Below are 26,720 nucleotides of genomic sequence, written 5' to 3' on the forward strand. Positions count from 1 at the left end.
ATATTTCACCAAGTGGGTACAAAACTCACATCTGTTATCCATTTGGAGCAAGCAAATTTTCTATTCAAATTAATCTCAAACATACTGGATATCAATATGTATAACAGAACTATTTCTCACAGTATTCCATGTGATAATATCAGCTCTATATTGTTTATGTTCTACTGTGTTTTGTTTATTTTGCACATCAAATATCAACAGTTATCTAATTTGCTTTGCTAAATCAAAGGAAAAAAGCACAGAAATAAAAAACTTGGAGAAAAAAACAATAAGCACATTGTGAAATTTCAAACTAGTATTCCTGTGTAACAGATAGCTATGCTTACCACTGCAAGACCATACAAGTGACAAAATGCAGTATCAAAGTTTTGGGTCACAATGTTATCGAAGTCCACTGACCTTGGTAAAAAGCATTTTTGATAATTTATTCCAGTGAATTATCAATATTATTTCCCTTGGAAAATGCACTGATTCACAAACAAGCATTAAATAAAAACTACTAATTTTATGTTTTAACATATAATCTAGTAAAATAAAATATAAAATGAAATATTCCCTTGGTAAAATCTCTAAAAGTTTAAAGGAACTGTTGGAAGGCAGTGAATGAATTCTTTGTATTGATAATCCATTTATAATCATCATGTTGATAGTGAGAAGCATGAAAAGGACTTCTTGTTGTTGTTATTATAGGGTTTAACGCCATTTTTCAGCACAAGATAGGCTATACATGGCGGCCATAATGTACTGGCAGATCAATATCTTTGCAGTTTGTTGTGAATAATTAATGGAATAAACAACATAGACCCTGATCTGCAGGTGCATTATGCTACAACAGATCAGGATATTTGTTGTTGTTGTGGGGTTTAACGCCATTTTTCAGCACACAATAGGCCATACATGGCGGACAGTATTAATGGTGGAGGAAGAACCCGTGAAAACCCTGGAAAGAACCACCGACCCACGAGAAGCTACCGGCAAGCTTTCTCACATATCCACATTGGCCAAGCCTGAGACTCGAACACAAGCAGACAGAGGTGAGATGGCAGTGATCCGTGACAGAGAGCACTTTAGACCACTCAGCCACTTGGGGCCCCATGAATAGGACTAAAAAGATAGCTATTTTGATTTTAGCTGTTTAAGTATCAGCATCATCTAAAAGCAAGACTTAATCCATTTACAAAGACCAAAAATGCAGTGAACAGTTGCCGTTATGACTCATAAAAAACAGTCATCATTTAAATATAATATGGCTAGTCCAATAAGCCTTGGCAACTGTTAACATACCAATACAAGTAACAGTTTGATTAATTATCCTCAAGCTTGGTTGTACATAACAGCATTAGTGGAAATACAACATAATTCTGAGGTAGTTAAAATGCTTACCAATTAATCCAAATTCCTGTGAAAAGTATCACAGTGCATCCTTTTTTCAGAGTAATTAATATTGCAAAATTCAAGTTTCAACATTTATAGACTTTTTACCCCATAGTAAAAACAGGAGGCATCATTAGACAAATTAATCATGTTTCCTTTCTCTATAGTGCTATGCTACACTGCTGAAAAATTATTGGTAAGTTGGCTATAAAATTCAGAGAGTGAAACATTTACAGCAATCAAGAAAGGTAATATAACTTTGCAAGAATTTAATAAAAGAAAAACAAAACTTTCAGGCTAGATTACCCTGATACAATACAACAATTTGGAATTAGCCTTCAGTGATTTTCTTGCACACAAACCAAATGCAAGTTGTTCATACTGTAACATTAAAAAATTTACCATGAGGTCTTCTGCTGAAAATACTTTTTATATTAATGTATGCAACTGTGGAACAGAAATAACAATTTATGTGATACATGATTATGCTTAACATAATAGTATACATAAATGTAAGATGGGTTAAGTTATTATAACTTCTTGTGTACCAAATGAAGACCATATAATTATTCTGAAACTCGAATGTCAAAAATTATTTTTCTCAAAATACCTGGGTCAAATGGTGGGCCCTGTTACTAAGCTCATCTATAACTAAGTCAAGTCCCGTATCAATCAGATATACAAATAAACAAAAAAAAACAAAAAAAAAAACGATAAAATGAGGAGGTGGTATGAGAGATGTACGATAAATACTGCAGGTCAACAAAATGGGCGTTGTTTCACAAAAAAGGAAATTAATCTGGTCTTACGATTATAAGCAGACATGTCTCAACTCCAACACTGTGTGTTTCAAAGTGTACAGTTAAGATATCAACAATTCCATAGTTAGAAGTCCGTAATTTTTAAAAAGAAAAAAATGCCCTTGCGACATGTTATGTCACAGTTATAAATACAGAACTGAGAATAAACACCCTGTTTAATGTTCATGTAACTCATATTTCGAAACGTAAAAGCAAAAACGTTAATCACTGAAGAAAATTTGTTCTTTGGTTTACCAAAAGCCAATTTATCCCTTTCGCTTCAATCAGATGGATTGTATGGAGGCCACCGAGAACATTAAGTGTTTCCTTCTGTTTACAAACTGTCTGCTGTTTACCATCTGATATTTAGACTGGTTCCCTGTCAGCAGACATCCTACATTAGAAAAGCTGTGATTGGTCAAGGGTTCCAGTCTATTTGAAATTCTTCTAGCCTCCCATGATCCTCCGATACATGCCCAGACAATTAATCTGTACCTTAGATAACTTATTCATTTTGCATAGGAATTATTATTTTGTATGAAGCTGTTAACTCAGTAATGTTAACACGAAAAGCAAATTGCCACTAAACAATGACCTGTTAGAAAGAAGATACGAATGAATACTAAATACGTTTTTTAACATATTTTGCACTGACTTTCCTTTACAGCAATTATTTCTCAGACGGATTTAAAACTGATTTTCATGATTTACTGAAATAAAACACGTAGTTATTAATATGCGAACTTGAAATACAGATATAAATATTGTTTACTGTAATATAATTTAGGCAACTTGCTAATTTTACATTTCTGAGAATAACAGCAGTCATTTTAAATAAACTTATACATGCAAATGAGGCCAATTTCTTTGACAACAGCTCTTTGTCGGAGGTTAACTGATTGTCATTTCAAGTGATTCGGTAGGCGGAGCGATCTCTCTTCTGGCGTAGGGTCAATTGTGCAGGTGCGACAAATTACAAATAAATATAGGCCAAGAAAAGAGTAAGTGGAATGAAGAAAAGAGTATGTGTTTGCAAATACACTGGTTTTAAAATTAGAGTAGGCTGGTGTGTGTGTGTGTGCATATATATATATATATATATATATATATATATATATATATATATATATATATATATATATATATATCCCGTCATGGGCGCCCGCAGGATTTTTTGCGGGGGGTGGGGATGGGTCAATCAGTCACGGCCTGGGGAGCTATTTGCGTAGTTACGTGCTCAAACGCGGAAATATTTGCGATATGATTTCCGGGGAGGGGGGTCACTCGCTTCCCCTTGACCCATGACGCGGGCGCCTATGTATCCCGTGGTGGTGGGACTAAGGTCGGCAATGATAAACAGGGGTGGTCGGCTGACCGTAAACACACCTATTTTATGTTTGGCAATTTTGCCAAAATTAAACTCAACTAAACATTGTCACTACCAAGAGTATCTGTATGATTTCTGAATTCTTTTAATGAACTTTCTCTTTGGGTCATGTAATGTAGGACATAAATGTTTTTTGAAATTAAGCGTTTAATATTTTTAAACATTATTATTCTTTCCTTTTTATTTTCATATATACTTGTTAATTCTTGCAAGCAAAAGTTCTGACCAAGCATTCTTCTCTCTCTCTCTCTCTCTCTCTCTCTCTCTCTCTCTCTCTCTCTATAAAGTTGTGGACAATTTGCAGATGCGTCATGTATCTTCTTATAGTTAATTCGTGTCAGTCTCTTTGTTAGATCGTAGTTAAGAGCACTTGCGCGTAGCTTGTATTATATCAGTACGTCTTATGTAAGATTGCGTCTATAGACCCGATTCTGGATACAAACGGCCTATTGGCTCAAGTTCAAAGATAATAATATAACCAGGGATGACAGAGCAGAATCTAATATGTTTGTTTTGCAATCCGTCAGTGACGTAACGACCTACATGAAAGCAATTTCAGGCTTGCAGAAAATGAGAACCAGAGAGTGAGAAGTAAGTGTTAAATTAATCAAGGCAGTTTTCAAAGTAAACATGCCCTATCCAATAAAAACTGAGTTTAAAATCTAGAACAGATTCTAATTAAGCAAGCCGCTTATTTTGGAACTAAATCCATTTTTCATCCTGCTACGGCGGTCACCAGCGACCCTGGACAGTTACTAAAGTAGTTTCTAAAAAGTTCACTCTTTTTATTCTAATAATTTGGCCACATACCACCATAGTTTTTATTATATAATTTGTTATAATTGTTGTTTTTATCGTGTTTTGCCCAAAATTTACGTCTAAATATAGGAAGTTATTTCTCCGTTATCTCTCTCTCTCTCATTTTTGTAAAATAAATATATTCATTTTTTTTTTTTACAAAGTTCCATAATTACTTTCGTTCTTACTACCCTCACATTATGTAATTGCATGATATATTTGGTGAAAGTGACCGCTTTACATCCCGGGTATTTCTGGATGACCCTTATCAAGTGGCGTCTGACGTCCACCGTAAACCAAACATCATGCAAATATTTCATCATCGTACTTTTTATTTTCAATTATTTGATTTTCCCCCAAATTTTCCACACTCGTTCCAATCTTATTCCCCAGTTATCTTGTTTCACTTTGCACCTAGCATGTTTTGTTAACTCATCCATAACCCATTCGTATGTTTTCTTTTTTTATAATAATTTCCTTTACATATCTAAAGTGTCTTTGTACTTAGCTTTTTTGAAAGGAGAGAGAGAGGGGGGGCCTTTTATGATTTGACTTTTTTGGTGTGATTTGGATTTCTAACGTAGCTTTAACAAGTTTTCAGTCATATCTCTACGATGTCGGCAGTGTTGCAGTTTATAGTGATGTCTAGCACTGGGACATCATGGCGCAGACAAGTAGCATGATGTCCCACCCAGTCACATTATCCTGACACCAGGACGAACAGTCCTAACACTAACCTCTTAATGCTGAGCGCCAAGCGAGGGAGCCGTTAGTACCATTTGTACAAGTTTTTGGTATGACTCGACCGGGGATTCAACCCACGACGCTCTAACCACTAGGCCTCCGGAGCGGAGATTTAAAAAAAAAATCTATTTACAGTGTTTGCTGTTTTTAAAAGTAGGAGATATGGGAGGGCTAAACCTCCCCTTGTCTTATCTCTATGTAGAGGTTCTTTATTTTGATAATGCATTTTAAAGTTCCGTATAAGTGTAAGTATTTCCTTATCTAAATTATTTAGCCTATTTATTATCAAATCAATTGACTTTACGATGTAGTTTATATTTGAGCATCAGTATGTTTGGGCCACATATAACCGCTCCATTATGCATAGGACCGCTCCGGTAGCCCATTGGTTAGTATCTATTGTATCACCAACCCAATCCCACCTACCCGACTCCTTTGTCTGTCCGTTTATGCGTGCTAAAATACAACTGTGCTGAATAACATACACGTTTCCTTATATACAATTTTCAACTTAACATAAACTAATGGTAAAACACAATCGACCAAACTTTAATTTAAATAAAGCAACTCACGCACAAGCAAAAAGCACAACCATACGATTTCTCAGTCTCTCGCCGTAATTGGCACCCCTCCCACCCACAAAATACCTGAAAATTACAGTACTGTGTGTGTATGGTAACACTTACAACGCACTGTACTTCTTTAATCGATACAATTATGACTAATACAATGCAAAAGCCGGTGGCAACCCAGCTAGAAATAACAGAGAGTTTTCTGTGGGGAGGAAAAACGTCAAGTGGGAGCCACTGGTGGGCCCCCGGAAGGTGATGATGCCACAACTGCATATCAAATTGGGCCTTATGAAACAATTTGTCAGAGCTCTAGATAAGGAGTCGGCAGGCTTCAGGTACCTTCAAGATGTCTTCCCTAAGCTGTCGCAGGCAAAGGTCAAAGCCGTTGTCTTCGTCGGACAATAGATAAAGAAGATTTTGGAGTGCAATGAATTCCCCAAGAAGCTCACTAGTAAAGGAGAAAGCGGCTCGGAACAACTTTGTCGCAGTGGTAATGCGCCTCCTAGGCAATCAAAAGGCCGAAAACTATGCGGAGCTGGTTGAGACTCTGGTGAAGAAGTACATCACAATGGGCTACAGGATATCTCTCAAAGTCCATATCCTTGATGCTTATCTTGATAAATTCAAGAACATGGTAGCGTACTCAGAGGAGCAAGGCGAGCGCTTCCATCAGGATATAATGGACTTTGAACGCCGCTACCAAGGACAGTATAACGGGAATATGATGGGAGACTACATTTGAGGGCTGATTCGTGAAACTGGTTTACAGTATAATCGTAAATCTCGAAAAACTACTCACTTCTAAAGCATGTGTGGTCAATTTTGAATTACTTTAGTATAAATAATATTAATTTTGATTCATGTTTTTTTTTCTTCTTGTGACGACTTTATGTGGACAAAAATGAACAAATTCGGCCGTTTTCTCATTGGAAATATGTAAATTTAAAAATATCACTGTATTGGTCACAAAAGCAAAGTTTGCGGGGAACAAAAGTTATTTTCTATGCTTTTTAGGCATAAGCAATTACGAAAAAACACTTACAAAAATTGTGTTACATAGTATATTTATCGGCTTCCGTATGAGTCGGTATAATAGGTGGTACACTAATTATACCTGCAATGCGAAAAAATTAATCAATGATAGCCGAACAAAATCATTTAAATCCAACTTTGAATACATGCAGATGCTCTATGCCCACTTCAGGAACTTTGAGCAAGGAACGGATGAAAGTGTAATTAATAACAAACAAAATAAATCATACTTGCTTGGAACAGGTTTGTCCTGAATAAATGTCCTCGAATCACCCCCAAGTTGTCGGAGAAATGTTTATCAATTATCGCTTCGAATCATACAATGTTATCTTGTGCAGCTTTGTTTGACCTCACTTTGTTGCACAAAAAAAAATTAAGGGCCCCGAGTGGCGAGTGGTCTAAAGCGCTCACCGTTCCGGATCACTGTCATCTCACATCTGTAGCCTATCTTGTGCTGAAAAATGGCCTAAAACCCTACAACAACAACAAAATTAAGTGCTAACAATACAACAACAACAACAAAATTAAGTGCTAACAAGTGTTCAATATGTATTTATTTCTCGTTTACTACCTAAAGTAATTATTATATACTTTATTGAGAGAGTCTGCGAATGTCACCTTTCTTTGAATAGCGTGTAATGATTGTTATAGTAATTTTCTTCCTATTTAAATCGCCGGAGAAATTCTTAGCTGAATCCAAATAATACATCCTTCTTCAGAATTAGTTGACAAACTGTAACCCCATTGTACTTTGCTAAGAATCATGTGGTAAAAAGGTGGAAGTCATTGGCTAATTAGGCGACGTTACTGACATTCGTACATGTATACAAAACATGTGCATCAGGGTTCCACCACCGTGTGTGTAGTATATCGCTGATAGCTAGTATCCATTGTCTCATGTCATCACGTAACCATTATTACCAAATATATGTGATATTTTTTTGTCCAATCATAACAACCGTATATGTATACATCATATGCAAAATTAGATAATCATTGATTTGACGATAAACCCTAAATTTTATTAAATGCGTTTACTGTACATTTGAATAAGGGGAAAATACGAGAGTCTGGTATGTTATCCCCTGAGCGTAGCCACTGCTACATATAGGCTAATAATTTGTTGTTTTTTTTGAGGGAGAAAATATATATTCCTCTTCTGCAAGCAATTACTTCATACAATATATTTAATGCACTGTGTAATCAGTCTTTGCAGAGGAATAATAATAAATAGAACTTACTAGAATTTAGAGTATAGAACTGCGAGTGTTAAAGCTTAGAACTTTAAAAAAAAATTTGTTATTCTTTGTTCTTCCCGGTCGAGTCAAACCAAATACTTGTAAAAATAGTACTAACAGCTGCTTCGCTTGGCGCTCAGCATTAAGAGGTTAACGTTAGAACTGGTCGACCTGGTGTCAGGATAATGTGACTGGGTGGGGCATCATGCTGCATGTCTGCGGCATGATGCCCTAGTGCTAGACATCACTATAAACTGTGACACTGCAGACATCGTAGCGATATGACTGAAAACTTGTTAAAGCTACGTTAAAAATTCAAATCACACACACACACAGTCTTTGTTCTCGTTATGTTGGCACCCCATTACTTCGTTCCAGCAGATGCTGGTAAACAGTTGGAGGTGTCGCCCAGGTTTTTGTTTCTAAAGGTCATGGTTTGTGATTTATGTATCCCCCGTTCTCCCAGTTGTGTATTTAAGGTGTGATTTTGTTTTATTTGTATTCATTTTTGTTTTATTTTTTTTTTTAATTAAAAAAAATAATATTTTTCCCCCCGAGAACTTGTTCTAATAACGACGTTGTATAATGGTCTTCTACTCTGACAGAGAGTACCAGATTTGTTCCACCAGTCCAATATTGAAGCTCTCTAGCGTTGGAGTTAAAACCGGAAGTAAATTAGATTGGTCAATTTGGTCCCGCATCGAGGACATGGTTTGTTTACGTTTTGTATGAACATATTTGATCGAATATTTGTTCTTAAATTGTATAATTTGCATTGGAAGCTTCATTTGCATTGCATATTTTATTCATAGGAGATATGTAGCGATACTTGTCACAGAGAAATAATTACTGTCTATGTCCATGAAGGCATTGATTGTCGAGCATGGCTACATCACTGGGGCTCGTATCGTTGCTTACAATTTACCTGTTGTTATATGTGTACTATATAATAGCTAGTTATTATATTGTACATATACTGCTGTGTATATTATACTACGAATAGTTATATTGGACCCCGTGAATGCAGAGAATAACCTTTGAGTACAACTTACATGTTCATATGTGTAAAGTAATGTACTAAAACTATACATGTGCAGACATTTAGATAGCCTTTCCAAAGTTGTATCATTTTAAAGAAATTTGAAGATGCAGGCAAAACAAATGAGCAGTAAAGTTTAAAAAATTGTCTTCTAATGGATTTGGCTGTTTGTTGTTAGTTCAAGAACTGGGTGATAGAAACACTTTTCTAGCTTTGTTCAGATAATGGCTGCCTAATTCCTCTTGTTGGAGACTGGGAAAGTTGGGCATAGGGAAGGCAAAATTCAAAGGAAGCCACCACCACCATCTAGCTGTACTACTGCCAGCGCGCCTTGCCACCATTTAATACCACCTAACAAAGGAAATCATAGATTGATCAAAAAGGGAATAGTAAATTTTTATTAAACCTTAGGGTACCAATATTCTGTGCCGTTTTTCACATTTCTATTAACTCTACATCAAATCTACTAAATTGACCCATAATTATTTTAAACCATCACCTTTTTAACCTTTAAACTTGTAACTTAAATTGATATAACGCCATTTACCAAATATTCAATCATTACTACCAGTTAAGAAAATTGATTTGTACAGTTGAAATAATATTCTTTTAAAAACACAACAGGCGCTAGGAACCATAGTAGCACCCGCCTGGATGGTATCCTTAGACGCTAACAATTATTGATAACCACTGTGAGATTTACTGTCACGTGAAATAAAGACAACAATTCAACCGCAATATAATCAATTTCAGTTTCAATCTATTATCTATCATAAAATCTCTTAAATCAATATTAATCAAAATTGAATAACTATTTAAATAAAACACTAATAATAGTATAATTACCAAACTTAAAACTAACATACAAAGTAAGTTCACTGAACAAAGTACATAAATTTTACTACGCCTGAATAAACTAGATGCATGCACTAGGTTCTCAGGATTATAGATTTGGCGCCTTTTTCCAAAACCTCCCCAGACTATCAGAGTAGACAAGGACGTGGGAAGGGATAATTGGCTTGAACAGTTGAATCAATTGATATCGAGATCATAAACACTAGGCACCATACTAACATCCGTAGTGGTATTACCTCACGACAATAAAACTATTGTGAACAAAGTGAGTATATCTACAACGGGCCATTGAAACTTATAACTACTGTAATATATTCACATGATCCAAATACTACCATACCCTACATTATATTAACTAAGCCCAAGTAACAACAAAATAAATAAATAACAAATAAATACTTCAGTAACAAACTAATAAATAAATAACTAAATACTCAAACATGTCTAAACCAGAACCAACATATAAAATCGCATTCAGGAAATTTAACTCAGATAGGAGAGAAAAAAAACCCACTTAAACAAAATGGCCAAAACCCCAACACCAAACAGGACCCCTAATGACCCCTGTGGAAGCCACCAAAAAGCTATGCCAAACAACCAACCCATAACATATAGTGGGAGCATAGACACCAGCCCAACCACCACTGACACCTTTGTCAGAACATTAAATTTTAGTCACAAGGCCACCACCCACACAGATGAACTCACCCAAGCGAGCTGCACTTCAACCCGCAAGTAGCACTCCAATCTCAACTCCTCCCTTTCTCTCACCTGTCACTTTTCCCAAATTACACCCGGGTACAGGACCAGAAAATATTGACCTTAACGACACACTCGCAATTCTAATTAATGACTTGGCAAGGACAGAAATAACAAGTCAAGCCCTCGATAGATGAAATAAACCAAAAACTTACATTAACACCTGCCGAAAAACCATGAATCACAATAAAAATTACCAAAACAAACTTGGATAAGGAAACTGATAACCCTACCCTAACTTACAAATCCAAACCTGAAACCAATGAAAATCATACAGCAGTAGAATCAATCTTTCAATCAGCAACCGCACAATTTGAGACATAACTTTAAAACTCAAAAAAAGTAAGGAAACCGTTCATTGCAGCCAAACCCCAGAGCCATAAAACACCAAAGCTATAGAACAAGAAGAACTAAGGGAAATGGCAGAACTCTTAGATAGTCAATTCTGGAACATAAAAGTTAAAAAACAAGTGACTAAAAAAACATACCTAGGTAAAGGGAAGCTACCCATGAAAGAACTAAGCAAAGAGATGCAACCCACAACAAACCCACTAACACTGACCGACCATGAACAAACTCAAACCAAAATAACCATAAACAACACTAATGAAAAGGAATTAAACAGGCAAACCTAAAATCAGAAACTACAAAAATCAAACCATAAATTACCAAAACAATTACCAAAACACCAAATAGATAAACAGGGGACAAAATCAAACACCAAACCAGATCCAAAACCTCTCACAAAAACAGAGCAAAACCCAAGACATGGGCAAAAATTTCACCCCAACAATCTCACAATCTTTATCTCTAGGAAAAACTCAACTCAAACCAAAATAACATAACAAGCGAACTCACGGAGGGTAGTTCTCAATCATCAGACCCAACAGAAACTATATAATAATCAGATGCAGCATAATCGAACAAATAAACAAGGATAAGGAAATTGAACAAATAACAAAAATTACAGTTGCTATAACTAGACATGCAGCACTAAAAGGAGACATGGGAAGCAGGAAACCTACACTAACTGCAAACACTAGTACTGAGATAATGTGACTGGGTGTGACATCATGCTACATGTCTGCAGCATGATGCCCCAGTGCTGGACATCACTATAAACTGCCACACTGGAGACATTGTAGTGATATGACCGAAAAATTATTAAAGCTATGTTAAAATCCTAATCACATGCCATGGCTCGAAATTAGCGGTAGTCCACTAGCCCGAGGCTAGCTGATTTCCTGTCAGACTAGTAACTTTAATAATATTAATTGTCCGATGGGCTAGTAAGTTTTGGTTATCAATACTGTAGTCAGCGTTTGTTTACGCCATTCCCTAATAAAGACTTGACTTAGCAGATGTTCTGTAGAATCAAAGCAGTGGCCATTGTAAACACAGTCATAAAATATTAGCATGAGAAGGTGAAGTCAATTTCTGCCTTGGAAAGGTGTGTTTCATTAACAAGAATCCATCCGATTTCGTGCATTTCACTTAACAGTGCAAATTATGGTCCCGTCATTAACAACATAAGTTTGATAATTGATCCTGATTAATCTGAAAATGATTTAAATGATAAAATTACGTGGTATCACACTTTATTCACATGACCACAGTAACAAACTACAGAGCGGTATACCACGCAAAAGAACATTGCAAAAACTATTCAAAGAAATTAGTTTGCACTTTTTTTTGTTTAAGGTTCTTTTTGCTCGCTACCCAAATGCTCCAACAGTCACAAACAGGAAACTACATATTTTACATTTTCATCGAAATAATTATAAGAATTAGATCAATTTATTACGATTATGTTATTGACACATCCTTTACATACAACTACTTTTTCTATGATGATATGAATATATTTTATATTTTTCCCTTACAAGAATGAACAAATAATTGAATACACGTGGAGATATCCAAGCAGAATGCCGTACATTTGTTGGGAATTAAAATCTCTGAACATAGGCATCTAAGATTTGAAAATTTTCCGCCTTATTATTAATTTCAACAATACATTGAGGTCCGATTAATTAGGAACAATTACCAAACTTACAACTTATGATACCGTAAATTGGAGCTGTTAAATACAATGTGCCAAGCGTCGGATGGCTTTGTTTGATGGGAACACACCTTTTCCAAGCTGAAACTAACACCATCTTCTGATGCTAATATTTTATAACTGTGTTTACAATATCCACTGCTTTGATCATGCAGAACATCCGCTGAAGTTAAGTCTTTGTTAGGGAGAGGCCATTTAATTGTGGGAGGGGGCTAAGACATGTGCTTCTTGCTCTGACTTTCTTATATAAAGGACACTGTGCCATTCCTTTTCTTGCTTTAAATAACTGGCGTCAGCTATACTATAACATCTTGTATTTCAAAATAAGGCACAATTCTCTCCTTATAAGACAGGCAAAATGTGGCATTTGATGGAAGGTGTTCAGCCACCGGGAAAAAAGCAAAAGTTGAATGAGAATGGTGAGGATTAATTCTTATGATAGGTAAAAGCGTAATGGAAAATTTCAGAAGAAATGGACAAAAGACAGGGAATGGCTGAATTATGACGAGGAAAGGAACGTTATGTGGTGTAACTGGTGTACGCAGTTCGCAAAAACACACAGAAAACATCCAGTTTTGTTGCGGGTTGTTCAAACTTTAAAATTGAATTGGTAAATGTACATGAAAGTTGTGTGACATTGTTTTGTGAACAGGATATGTAAAGATTTGGCAGGACTAGTAAATTTCTCAATATACTAGTCCTTCTGGCTGCAATGAAATTTGTGTTAAATTCGAGCCCTGCACACACACCCCCACACACACACATACTGCTTGATTGACACCTAGCGCAGCTAATGTAGACTGAATTTCTACCTTTAACTCGAGTGTGTGCTGGATCTATCCCCATTTGAGTATAGCCTTACATTCAGGTTGCTAGAGTCTATGAAGCCAGTCATATTGACCCAAGACCTGATGGCTCAATTAAACAGTGCCTTTTATGCACAGTAATGCTGGGAGATGAGGCTCTAATTCCCTCCCCTGGGATCAATTAAATAGTCCACTTATGGACATTAACCTCACGTACATGCCCATATGGGCAAAAACATCTATAATTTAAATGGTGATGATGATAGTACATATATTATAGGTCATTTGTAAGCAACAATACAAGCCCCTGTGAGCTACATTGCATACGACATCCCATGCATATCAGACCTCTGTCACTTGTCAGCTAACATGCAGCCTTTTTACTTTTGTATATGCTTAATCATGCTATGTTTTAAAGGCACATTTCAATTATAATGGGTGCATCTTAACTTTCTACGAATAGAAGTAGCCGGAATACTGCCCTACTTTGATCGTTGCCAGTTGGGCCAGTTATCCTCATAATTGTCCATAATAATGTCCTGTAGAACTGAGTATAATCACAACTGTGTGTTGATATCAGAGCTGTTCTGTATAAGGCTAGTGTTAGGTGGAGTTTACATAGTGCCAGGATTATAATCCTTCTGTACGTGATAATTGTTGATTAATTTCTGAACCTTTTTGGTTAAAAGTTTAAATTTTAGCATTATCTGGAAGTTTTGTAACATGTAACATATAAATGCTGGAAAAATAATGCTCATATAACATACAAAACAGATGAAATGCCCATATAACATACACAACAGATGAAATGCCCATATAACATACAAAACAGATGAAATGCCCATATAACATACAAAACAGATCAAATGCTTTCTTCTTTAATTAAAAAGGTTGAAATAAAAAAGCCACAATGCATAAATCAAGTAATAATTAAAAATTCTTTTTCAGGAACAATTCTAGCTAATAATAATAATTTTCTTTACTGATGACACTTAGATGTGAATTTTTATTCTGATCTAATAGAAAAGGGATTATTTATCATGCAACTCATATGCATGTTCATATGATTATTTTATTTATTTAATGTTCAATAATGTATGTAGTTTTCCGAGAAATACAGATCAGAATCAACACATGGTAGTATAAGAAGACCATTAGGCACTTAACAATCCTGTGCACAGAGGGGAAAAATGATTTGTGTTATTCTAACAGAATGAGATATTTTTCAAAATGAATTATAATATTGAAGGGTTTAGGAATGGTTGGAAAAGTACATTTTTGGACAGCGATGTGTTTGAAGTTCTGTGAAGATTTATGTCTGGGATGTATGTGTGTTTATGAGTTAGGGATTGAGAAAGGGCAAGTGGGAGAGAGGAAAGTGAAAATTTGTGTAGAATGCACAAGTTTCAAGAAAAAACATGGAGATCTACATGGGTGCAGAGTATTTGTACCACCTGCTATGCTGCCAGCTGTAAATAAATTATTTTTATTACCCTGTCTACTCGTGGTTTCACCTTGCATGGAACAGGTTTTATTTTTGAGGTACCCAACTATCTTGTCCAGTCCAGTAAAAGTGGGAATGATATGTATCAATCTGACAATTTACATATCAAAATACATGGGTGTAGCCATATTGAAATAAATATTGCATAATCCCAGATTCTAAATTTTACCAATTACTGCTTGTTCCCTAAAATCAAAGTTGCATAAAATGATCATAATTTATATACTACACTTGTACATGTGTATATATATATATATATATAAACTATGATTTATCAATATTCCCTGAATTTATATTGCTCAGGCACAGAATCATGAATGTGTCAAAGGCATATTTAGAGTAATGTCTAGTTTCATCATTGACAGTTGTTGTTTTTTTGTCATTCAGTTTTACCAAACTTCAAGTCCTGGACTCCTAGTTTTAAAATCTCTGTGAGACCTCTGATTAAGTTTTGTCTGCTGCTAAGTGGAAAAAACTGCCAAAAGTAATGCATGTAAAGTTTTATGCCAGAAGTAATGCATGTTTTATGCACATAAGAGATTACCAAGTCATGTAATCAAACGTAAGTATGCAGTTAAATTACCAGTAATGTTGTATGCCTTATATGCTTAATTAAAAACTTCAATGAAACCCGTGACTCCCCAGTATCACATTTGAATCATTCAGTGTGATGATTTACGTAGTACATGAAAATTTCACTCAGTGTGATCAACAGTTTACAGGATACATGTCAAAATGGACCATCTATGAATCATCATTGCTCTGCTATTGTTGAGTGTGAGTTTTCTTTAGATTGTTTTTTCGATTGCATTGGACGATGTTTAATTTTTGGGTATGACAGTATGAGTATGGATATATTCTTGTGTTGTTTGTGGATATGAGTATGAGTAGTGTATCACAAAAATAGAACGTTATGATGTATAAAAAAGAAAATAATGAAAAATCCCAGCAATGAGCTAAAAAGATACCTAATGACTATTGAGATTTAAAATTCTGTAGAGATATTTATTTTGACTCTTGAGTTAACAAGTCAAGGCTGATATCAGGTTTTGAAATATATTGAAAACCCTGGTTTAGATCACCAGATTACAGTCAGAACCAAAACTTTATAATAAAAAAAGTACTAGATTCAGTGACGGGGAGTGACTAGCCATGGAAATGCCTTCAGAAGTCCCATAACTGGAAATTGCAATTGATTCAGAAGATAGTCTGTAGGGTTGAGTCACGCTTCCTATGGGACTTTGTGATGGTCAGAAGCACATGGACACTGCAAGAGAAGGCTTGTCAAATCAATATCATGAAAATGAAGGCTATTTCTCATTACTTCCCATGCTTGGTAACAATGCATCCAAAAGAAGACCGCTCCAGTGAGTGGCCTTGTGGTTAGAGTGTCCACCTTGGATGCAGGAGGTCTCAGGTTCAGCTCCCATGCAGAGTCATACCAGAGATTTATAAAAATGGAACTATAAAAATGGAACTAGCAACTACCTCACATGGTGCTCAGAAGTAAATGGTTAGTGTTAGGACTGGTTGGCCAGGTGTCAGGATAATTTGACTGGGTGGGTCCTGATGCCACATGTCTGTAGCATGATGCCCCAGTGTTAGACTTCACTATAAACTGTCACACTGCAGACATCATAGCAATATGACTGAAAAATTGTTATAAGGTATGTTAAAACTCCAAATCACATACATAAAAGAAAATGGTCCTGGTAATGTCAGACAGTTCAGTTGTAGTTAACCTCTTCTTCAGGGTGAAATCACTGGACCTTTGAATTATTGTATTTTTGTAATTACATTTGTGTGCTAAGTTCAGTATAAACATCCTGGGCAGGCTCAGTGTATTGTTATCAAGTAGAGGCCATTTACTTAATATGCATCTCCATTCATCATCTTCAATAAGGACTGCTATATTGCTAACTGAAGCTTGACCTCTTTGCAACAAGGTGGAACATCAGACTGCCCTCCTTTGTCTCTGTAAAAAGATAAGTGGGTGGGATTTCGGATTTACAACAGAACACTTTTGATGGTGATACAAATACAGTATTTAATAATGAACGACTTGAATGAGCAATTAATTATCATTAATGTGTGCATGCATATGATCCAAATATTGGATCAGTTAACATAAAGTTAACTTAATAATGAAAATACAAATAAATGACCTTACATAGTACACGGACAAGGGATGAATGATTTACAGTGATTTCACAACAAAAGATTGATGCATTTTACTCAAATAGTAAAATAAATGTTGTATTTTACTCAAATAATAAAATGTATTAACTCCAATAGTGAAATTATGTAAACAAAGGGGACAGATATACAAATTATCTTTATTGTCCCAGAAATGGGGGCCCCGAGTGGCAGAGTGGTCTAAAGCGCTCTCCGTTACGGATCACTGCCATCTCACCTCTGTCTGTGTGGGTTTGAGTCTCAGATTCAGCCAATGTGGGTATGTGAGAAAGCTTGCCAGTAGCTTCTTGTGGGTCAGTGGTTCTTTCCGGTGTTTTCCCGGGTTCTTCCTTCACCATTAATACTGGCCACCATGTATAGCCTGTTGTGTGCTAAAAAATGGCATCAAACCCTAAACATCATCATAAACATCATCAGTCCCAGAAACACACTGGGTTTTACAAACTCCCAAAATTAGCCCACGGCTAAAAGATTACATGTATGGAGTTACAAACTCCATCACCAGCACACTTGGCTACCAGTCACACTGGTCAATTGAGCCGTCAGTATTCCAGGTTGGTCAATCAAGCAATCAGCACCCACCAATCTCAGTCAGCAATGCCCCATCAGCAACACTGTTTATTCAACTCAACGGCTGCTGTGGTTCAGCTTCACAGCTGCTATAGTCGACTTCTTTGGTTAGCTCTGCAGCTGGTACCACGTCAACTCTGATAACTCCGATAACTCATATAGTTCTGGTCACGCTGGTCAGCTCTACAGTTGAGGATGTGCAAGTCCTTAAAGTAGACTGTTCACTGACAAGACATTCCATAATATGAAGATTTAATCTTACGGTGAGGCATTTATACACAGATAAATTTGTCTTACATTATCTGTGCTCTGGAAGCATTTGGTTTTTCCCATTGAAAGCACTTTGCACATGCAGCATAGGATGAACTGACTTCACTATTTCGAAATATTGTACAATATACATCAGTTACCCTCTGGTATCGTTGTACACAAAAAAACGAAACCCTAGTACATGTATTTAATAAATAAAATGATTTATACAATTCCCTGACATGTCTCTTGATTCCCAAACTCAGAAGCATAAACCATTGATAACAGTTTAATAATCTTGGAGTGAATATGGGCATATGCCTTTCCTTCATCAGTTCAAATGTAAAAAATATCCAGAAAATAAACTGCATATCTTGCAGACATTTCTGATTGCCCCTCAATGGGACAAATCCTGGATCAATGATTTGCTAGATTTGACAACAGATATACCAAGAAATATTTTAGTGATCTCCACACTACTCAGACTAAAAGACTGATGTCACCGGTATTGTCTCTTGACCAGAGAATCTGGCTTTTGTTGGAGATGCCTTATTTGAAAAGGAGTTCAGCATTTATACTGTGGAGAGGATTTTGACAGATAGATGGCCCTCCACTTTGAAAGAAGGGACATGGTAAGATTTCAGTGTCTGGTGTTATGTATATGTAATTTAATTGTTTGTTAGTTTGACATTTTTTTTATTCCATTACATGCTATTGTAATGTTATATTGTTTACTGGATTTAATATTGGCAAGGATAGAGTTCATTTCTGTTTGTCCTGACTGATGTTTTTTTTATTGTTATTTATGTTCGACAGTATTAGTAAACGGCTTTAATTTTTAAAAATTATTTATCTCAGAGTAAGAATCATTAAGTTGAGTCAAGTTCATATCTGGATTATGTGATAATTATTATGTAACAAACTTCGATTTTTTGTAGAAGGATGAACTCTTGACCCCCATCCAGGAATCAGTTTTAGTCTTATAACTGATGTTATGTTAAGAATTCTATCAGTCAACCCTTAACACTGAGATGTCATATTGTTTTATGTTGTGTCCAGTTTTTTTTCTTCTTCAGATTTCTGAAATTCAAGTGATTCTTTTCCCTGGAAATACAGAATTGCTCTGATAATTCTTGGACAAAGACATTTACTGGAATTTATACAGAATTCAAAAACTGGAATAATATTTTCTGTGATTCAGCAAGAGACTGTTGACACAGTACAAAGCTGACTATTACAGATGTCATTGCCTTCCATTTTTGATTTTCATTGGGATTTGAACTGTGATTCACTTAGAACTTTTCATTGATAGACTTGTGTTTTAATTTTTGGATTAATTTTGGATTTGATTTGCAATACCATAAGTTCTTTTTTCTTATTTTTCACTTTTTATTCTGGAGGAATAAATTATTTGTTAAATTTTTTCAAAGTTTGTTTTCTTCACATTATATCCATTATATTATTTGAAAAAAAGATTGTCTTGAGATGAAATAAAATAAAATAGCTGACCCCCAGTAGAAAACATTGTGCTGGCATTAGAGAGCTTTTGGTAAATATACTAAGTATTGACACCAAAGTCAACATTTTACTAGCTATACTATTGCTGTAATAGGCAGGGAAACTTTGAGTGGAATGCTAACACCTGGGCAAGATATTTATCAGAGGGCCAGCAGACAGGGAAAAAAAACTCGCTGACCCAGCAAATGAGAAAATATTTTAGTGGACTTGAGAAATTACTTAAAAATTCAGATTCAATGAAACAGAAGTCAACTCTTCAGAAAATCTTAAGATAATTCTAGGTCTTACAAAGGAATATACATCCTTAGCACATTAACATACTCTTGTACATAACTAACATGACATTAATATTTGTTTTTTTTATTGGATTTTCTTTTTAAAAAAAGTTCAGACTTGAACCAAACATTTGGCCATCAAATGTTCATACATGGCACATCTTAAACATGTGATTGAAGGATCATGAAAATAATTATATTTGTAATATTCAGAATTAATTTGTGACAAGTTCAAGTGTTTTGAAAAAATAATAATTTGCTGAATTATTTTGTCATGTGAAACAATAACATGCTGTTAATAGCCTTAAATTTGTAACTAGATTACTCCAGAATTTCTGTACATTCCTGATGGAAACTACAAAAGTAACAGTAAAGTGAAAAATATTATGGTATGTTCCATTGGAAAAAATACAATTCTAAACTGATGAACTGGTAATACCATACACTTTATAAATTCATTAACATAATCATGATGTTTAAAGATGATCATAAATCAAAACAAGCTGTGTGATCAATTTTCCTTGACAGTTTTCCATGTGACTCACAGTTTTAGAGACTGAGTACTTAACTATCATATGAATTGCCAGTTATTTATAAGGATTAGCGTACTAGAAATGTAATGGTTAACTATATTTTAGCATTATATTATTTCTGTTGTGAAAAATACTTTAGTTTCTCTCTGTACAAAATTACTAAGATACAAAATATCTTGACTTTTCAAGGCCAGGTATGAAAATTCTTTTGCAGATTGGTCTGTGAACAAACGTCTTGGCTGATGTTGTTCCATCCAGGTGGAGCAGGACATTTGATTTCCCATTCAAGCCACATAAATCAAAAGAATGAATAGGGACAGTGGACAGTGATAAGGGAAGCAATTCCTACTTCATCATTAGTGGAAATAAACAAGTTTATGTACAATTAAAGTGAATTCTTTAAATAAATTAAATATTTAAAATGGTTTGATATATAGTACTCTGATTTTAACATTATTAATTAATAAAACAAACTTTGATATTTCTCTGGGACAAGATTTGTCTTATCATTGTTTTATCACAATTTGGAAACTCTTTTATTATTTCAATTACTTCACCATCAACCTCTGAGATATCCAAAACTGTAAATCCTGTTGTGAAAGTGCTTCAGTAGCAGTTATTGGAATGTGAAATTCATGGTGGCCATGGTGATTTCTGACTGAATCAAGTTTACAGATTCTATATATTATGCATTGTATGCAATGTTTCATGATGTCACGGCTGTTGACTAAGCCCAGGAAGTGAAAGTCATACAATATCAGGCAAGATTTTCTGTTCTTCAGAGACTGCAAAGCAAGAATTCTACATTCAGTTATTTGGGAATATTTTTTTTCACTGTAGTCACTCATTTGGAACTACCGCTGTCTCAGCAAAACAAAATAATGCCTCAGATGTATGTGAAGGGAGTAATTTACAGAACTATCATACATATTGTTTGCCGGACATTCCACATGAAAGGAAGCCCAGTCTATTTGAATCACTTGGATATTCTATTATTGGGTTAACCAAGAGATTATGAATGAAATAGTTGTAACATCTCAGTCCGTCCTTGTTTTGTAAATAGCCCAAGTAGTCAGAATGGCAGCTGTTGACATGCATTTGAGGTATGATCGGTATGATTGACCTCGAAGTTGCAAATGTGTTTGTCACTAAGAAAATTAACTGTGGTAAGATAATTTATCCTCCTTAGACCCCACCGCATGCCATGTTTTCTAGTTTTTTCTACACAGTATGCAGACAAAAGCAGAGCATACAAAGAAATGTGCACATAATATAAGGACATAAGTACATATAAAGAAGTTTGCTTATGAGGACGAAAGCATAGAATGAAAAAGATGTTTGCAGATCATATAAAGACGAAAGTACCACGTATAAAGAAGTTTGCACATAATATTGGGACAGAAATACCACATTAAAATACTTTTGTACATCTTATAAGGACAAATTTACATGTACTTAGTGTTATGTCAGAGTGTTCAGTTTATATTGTCAGTGATGTTACTTGTGCTAGGCATTATGTCAAAAGGGGCCCGGGTGCCAATTTACTGATCACTGACACCTCACCTCTGTCTGTGTTGGTTCGAGACTTGGGTTTGGTCAACATAACATGTGAGAAAACTTGCCAGTAGTTTCACATGGTTCATTTGTTCTCTTTCTTCACGAAATATACTGGGCACACTATATAGCCAATCATGTACTGAAAAATGGCGTTAAACCCATAGCAACAGCATCATGTCAGATGGTAACATTGGTGTGTTATAGTGATGTTATGTGTACTTGGTGTTATCCTGAAGTGTTCATAATCATCATTTTGCTAATGTGAAAATACTGTGACAAACTACTAATATATACTCACATATCAATTTCAACTGCAAACAGGATAGACCCTGATCTGACATTGAATAATCCACAGCTGATTAGATATATATTTTTTTGTATTTATTAATTCTAACAAATTGCATAGATGCAGATCTGCCTGTGCATTATGCAGTGGCAGATCTTGAACTTTGCTGTTTGCAGTTAGACTTAAAAGCAAGTATATATGATATACGATATAAGATTTTACATTGAGTACGAACTGACTGCTGATCATTTTTTTCACTTCCTTTCAGGTTAGATGTATTGAAATTGTATTTATTGCATTGAAAGAGATCTGTGAAGATGAACCATATTATGACAGAGAATCACAGGTATAAAAAAAATCATATGAAAATTTACTTTTTAAGTGGCTTTGATGTGAAAATCAAAAGTTAGAAATAGCTGCATTTCTTATTTATCCAGAATTGATTTAAAAGGTAAACTGATACGATCTTCAAAATGTTTCCAATAATACCTTTTACTATCTGGTAATGCAGTTTTGTGTGGGTGTGAATATTATTGATGTTATTTGACTCCCTGATGCTTGAATTCAAATTTCAAGGGGAATTTAGAATTTCATTTAAATCTGACTAGCTTTCTACCCTTACAGGGCTAGAAATATTCTCACAGAGCATGGTTACTCACCACACACAGTTAGACTGCAAAATCTGGATGCCTGACAAAACCTGGTTGCCTAACAAAACCTCGTTATTTTAGAATTTCCCTAGCATTTAAGAATTGTGGTAAAAAAGAATATGATTAATTTGTGTAAAAATATGTTCCTGGTGTTTTCTTCTCTGAGTAGTTGTTATTTTTCAGTACTGTGTGTAATCTTTTGTAAACATTGACATATGACCTGAAGTCTAATATATTGTAGTTAACCTATTTCCATATGACATGAATGACAACTAAGTCTAAAAACCCTGTAGGCAACATAATACCAAATTACATGAATGACAATTAAGTCTAAAAGTCCTGTAGGCAACCTATTACCATGTGACATGAATGACAACTAAGTCTGAAAGTCCTGTAGGCAACATATTATCATGTGACACGAATGACAACTAAGTCTAAAAGCCCTGTAGGCAACATGTATATGACATTCATTTAAATTCTCAAATTATTAGCAGATCGATTAACTTTACTGTAAATGTGCCACTTGATTTCATTCTTAACAATGCAGGGAGCAGTTAATTGTGTAGATTTATCTGTATACTTGTACGTATGATATATATGTTCTTTTATGTTTACAATGTTTTTAATTTTTATCTATATTTTAATTTAGATTTATGGACTATTTAGTCTGAAATAAAGAATTTTTATCATATTACCATGTGACATGAATGACAACTAAGTCTAAAAGTCCTGTAGGCAACCTATTATCATGTGACATGAATGACAGCTAAGTCTAAAAGCCCTGTAGTCAGCCTATTACCATGTGACATGAATGACAACTAAGTCTTAAAGTCCTGTAGGCAACCTATTAAAAACCCTGCTGGCAGCCTATTCATATTGATTTTACATCATAGTAATTTAGCTTATTTTAACCAGAGTCGGCAAAATCTAAATGTCTAACCAGGTTTACTTTTAGACACTTGGTTGCCCAAAACTAAAAATGTTTGTTGTCTCGGGCTGCTGGGCAGTGGATTTATCATCTTCTGTCTTAGCTCTGATGTTGTTGTGGCCTGCTTTCTATTTACAGAGACCACATCTAATGTATATAATCGTCTTGTGTCTTTTGATTGTTGACAAAAATATTATGATAGCATACAATTCCGTTGAACTCCTTGGTCAAAATTTTTTGCCGTAATTGCTACATTTCATGCACAAATGAGAATTTTTATTACTGGGTTATATGATCTGACATGATCAAATTGGTGGCGATCACTTTCAAATTCATTTACAGTCATCAATTTTGTCATACTAGTATTATTTTTTATCAACTTTCGTTGGTGTTTTCATGGTCCAATTTCCAGAACACATTTTCCGATACACGATTTTCACAGTCCTAATTAGCTTGGAAGTAAATTAATTCCAGATATAACAGTAACATTACTGACTCCATAATGAAACATTTTTATTAATTTTAATTTTTAAAAGGATTTTGAACATCCATCAGCAGAAAACTTTAAATCACAACCATTGTACTTGACTTTGACATCACCATTGCTTTGACTCCACTGTTGTTTTCAGTCAGTGTCAAATATTGTATTCCTGGTAGGTTATGGTACAACCACAATTACCTGTGTGTCTGATAATCCACTGTTGTAATCAGTACACTTAAACTGTTTTGTTTGGTAACAGTCCATATGACTGCCAAATTTGCATTATTTTATCACTAAAGCTACTCTAGCAGATCCCCTACTTACTCTTTTTCAAACACATCTTGCTGATCATGCAGATATGTGGAAGACCTGTTACTGGTAATCCTTTCTGTGATCTGTTGCCATACAAAAGTCAACCAACAATGGCTTTTAATAAACTCATCTTCTGTATTTATCATGCAGAACATCAAGCAGCTAAGATTGTCTCATAGATATGGGGTTTTCATTGAGAATCTTCTTATGAAGTCTAGTTGGTCTTAGCAATGATGGCCATCTTGCAAATCTTGTTGACGCTTATTGAAGGGATGGTTGTATCAACATGGGTTTTTCACTGTAACACTAAATGAAAATGACACCTGTGTGACCTTTACAAATTTGTAAAATCTCATAAGAGCTAATCCTCCCAGTGATGGCCATGCCAATATTTAATATAAAAAAAAACTTTCTTGTAGTATCAAGTTATTGTAGTACACCAATCCCTCGATAACTCGCGATCCAACTTATAATGCGATGTGTGGTGTGGCTCCAGATTATTTCCCCATAGAAAATATATTTTAAATATCTTTAAAATATGCAGAACGTGAAAAAATTACGATAAGAATTGGTAAATTAAACCTTGATACATCACTCGTTTTATCATCGAAAATGGTGATTAATGCCTGTAAAGATAGAATCCATATTGTGAAATCTGCTAGTTCTAAATAAGATATATATTATGTAAGTTTTTTTTATGATAAATAGTTGTCAATACACTGTAAATAAACAGTCTGGTGAAATATCGATCAATGAAAACTTCTGGTAAATGGTAACAGGTGGCAACAGAGAATAAAATAAACACCAATTAATTGTCTTATTCTGTGAAAGTCACATTCTAATCCTTTAATTTCGTTTCAGTGTAAACATTATAATCACAACATGTTCTGTTCTATGAAAACATGAAAAGAGTCAATTGACCGTCACGTCGAAACCCATGAGTACTTCTGTGAGAAACTAATTGCATGCTGGCTTTGTTTTGATCAACAACTTGGGGAAGTGTTTGTTGCATTAAAAAATAATTAAAAAAGACCTGTGTTGTTTTATCACTTTGAATATGTTTTTTGTATCAAAACAAGCAAGGGAGGTACACAAAAAAATCCAATTCAACACACAAATTAGTGATGTAGTACACAATGTGTGAAGTGGTACACATGTTAACACATTAACCCCTGGAGGTATTTGTCATTTTTGCCTGAAAATCAAGTAGGAAACACATTTTGAATGCTATTTCTGAAAGATTTTTTTTTTTACAAATCGTCAAAGAGTGGCAAAATTTGTAATTTATGTGCAATGTCGATGCACAAGTCATTAAATACGCAAGGAATATTCAAATTTGGTGACATCATCAAAATGCACTGTTTAACACATTAACCTCTGGAGGTTTTTGTCATTTTATCTGAAAATCGAGTAGGAAACACATTTTGAATGCTATTTCTGAATAGATCCGAAAACACCAAATCCCAGGTGATTTTCAATAACATACTGCCTAGTTGTGTTAGAAACATTGTTTTTCATTGGCTATTTGGCTTGTGCATGAGCAGAAGGGTAAAAGTTGGAGTTCTTTTGTTTATTTTTTGCTAAACAGAGCCATTATTTTTGTATCGAGACCACTCTTTATTCCAAATGTCCATCTTATCCTACTTTTTGCTTTAGATCTGAGACCAAAAAGTCCAAAATCCGAACACAAAATCAGATTCCAACCACGGGCAAATTTTGGGTAGAAAAAGTCGGGTCCAAAAAATGAGTTTTTTTAAAATCTGTATTTTGTAGTGCAACTAGATATTCCAGATTATTTGGTATCATTGTAGAGCTACATCTGTCTACCGTTCTATAATACCACCCACTTTAGTGTATCTTGCATGACCATGATGCTACAGAGCTCAGCAGTAGGCTACTACCTCCTGCCACGTTAACTCATCGCTAGGGGTTAATGTGTTAGGCGAACAGAAACCATGTGAAATAATGTTTTTGATGATCTCCTCAATATACTGTAATTTATCCTGAAATTAATGTTGCTCTATGAGGAAAAAAATAAACAAAGTACACCATTATAAAGAGGTATTTATTCACAGTTAATCTCAGCTCGATTATAAATTGAGTATTCAACACTATAACCTGTCAACCCACCCACCCCCCTCCCGTTTTGCCCTTACATTGATCCCTTTATTTGGTTTTAGCTTTTTTATAGGTCC

At 34.9% G+C, this 26,720-nt stretch overlaps 2 protein-coding genes across 5 annotated transcripts in view; one reads left to right on the forward strand and one right to left on the reverse strand.

Moving 5' to 3' along the window:
• Positions 1 to 2,540, reverse strand: part of LOC149802899 (cytochrome b-245 chaperone 1-like) — a 38,007-nt gene extending 35,467 nt beyond the window's left edge. Inside the window, exon 1 of the mRNA XM_089952391.1 lies at positions 2,430 to 2,540. The gene's annotated coding sequence lies outside the window, so the exon portion shown is untranslated. The remainder of the gene's footprint in view (positions 1 to 2,429) is intronic.
• A 6,042-nt stretch (positions 2,541 to 8,582) lies between these two features.
• The window catches only part of LOC149802900 (hexosaminidase D-like), an 88,176-nt gene continuing 70,038 nt past the window's right edge, over positions 8,583 to 26,720 (forward strand). The window contains exons 1-3 of one of the 4 annotated variants that reach the window (XM_089952395.1): positions 9,287 to 9,373; positions 20,526 to 21,477; positions 22,423 to 22,500. In XM_089952395.1, coding sequence (XP_089808521.1) covers positions 22,472 to 22,500 — 29 coding nt within the window. In that variant the 5' untranslated portion in view covers positions 9,287 to 9,373; positions 20,526 to 21,477; positions 22,423 to 22,471. Of the gene's footprint in view, positions 8,672 to 9,286; positions 9,374 to 20,525; positions 21,478 to 22,422; positions 22,501 to 26,720 lie in introns of those variants that run through there. The other 3 variants (XM_089952394.1, XM_089952396.1, XM_089952393.1) reach the window with 3 other exon arrangements.

Source organism: Sinohyriopsis cumingii, chromosome 3, assembly GCF_028554795.1.
Source record: "Sinohyriopsis cumingii isolate HCF-2022 chromosome 3, ASM2855479v2, whole genome shotgun sequence".
Classification (NCBI taxonomy): domain Eukaryota; kingdom Metazoa; phylum Mollusca; class Bivalvia; order Unionida; family Unionidae; genus Sinohyriopsis; species Sinohyriopsis cumingii.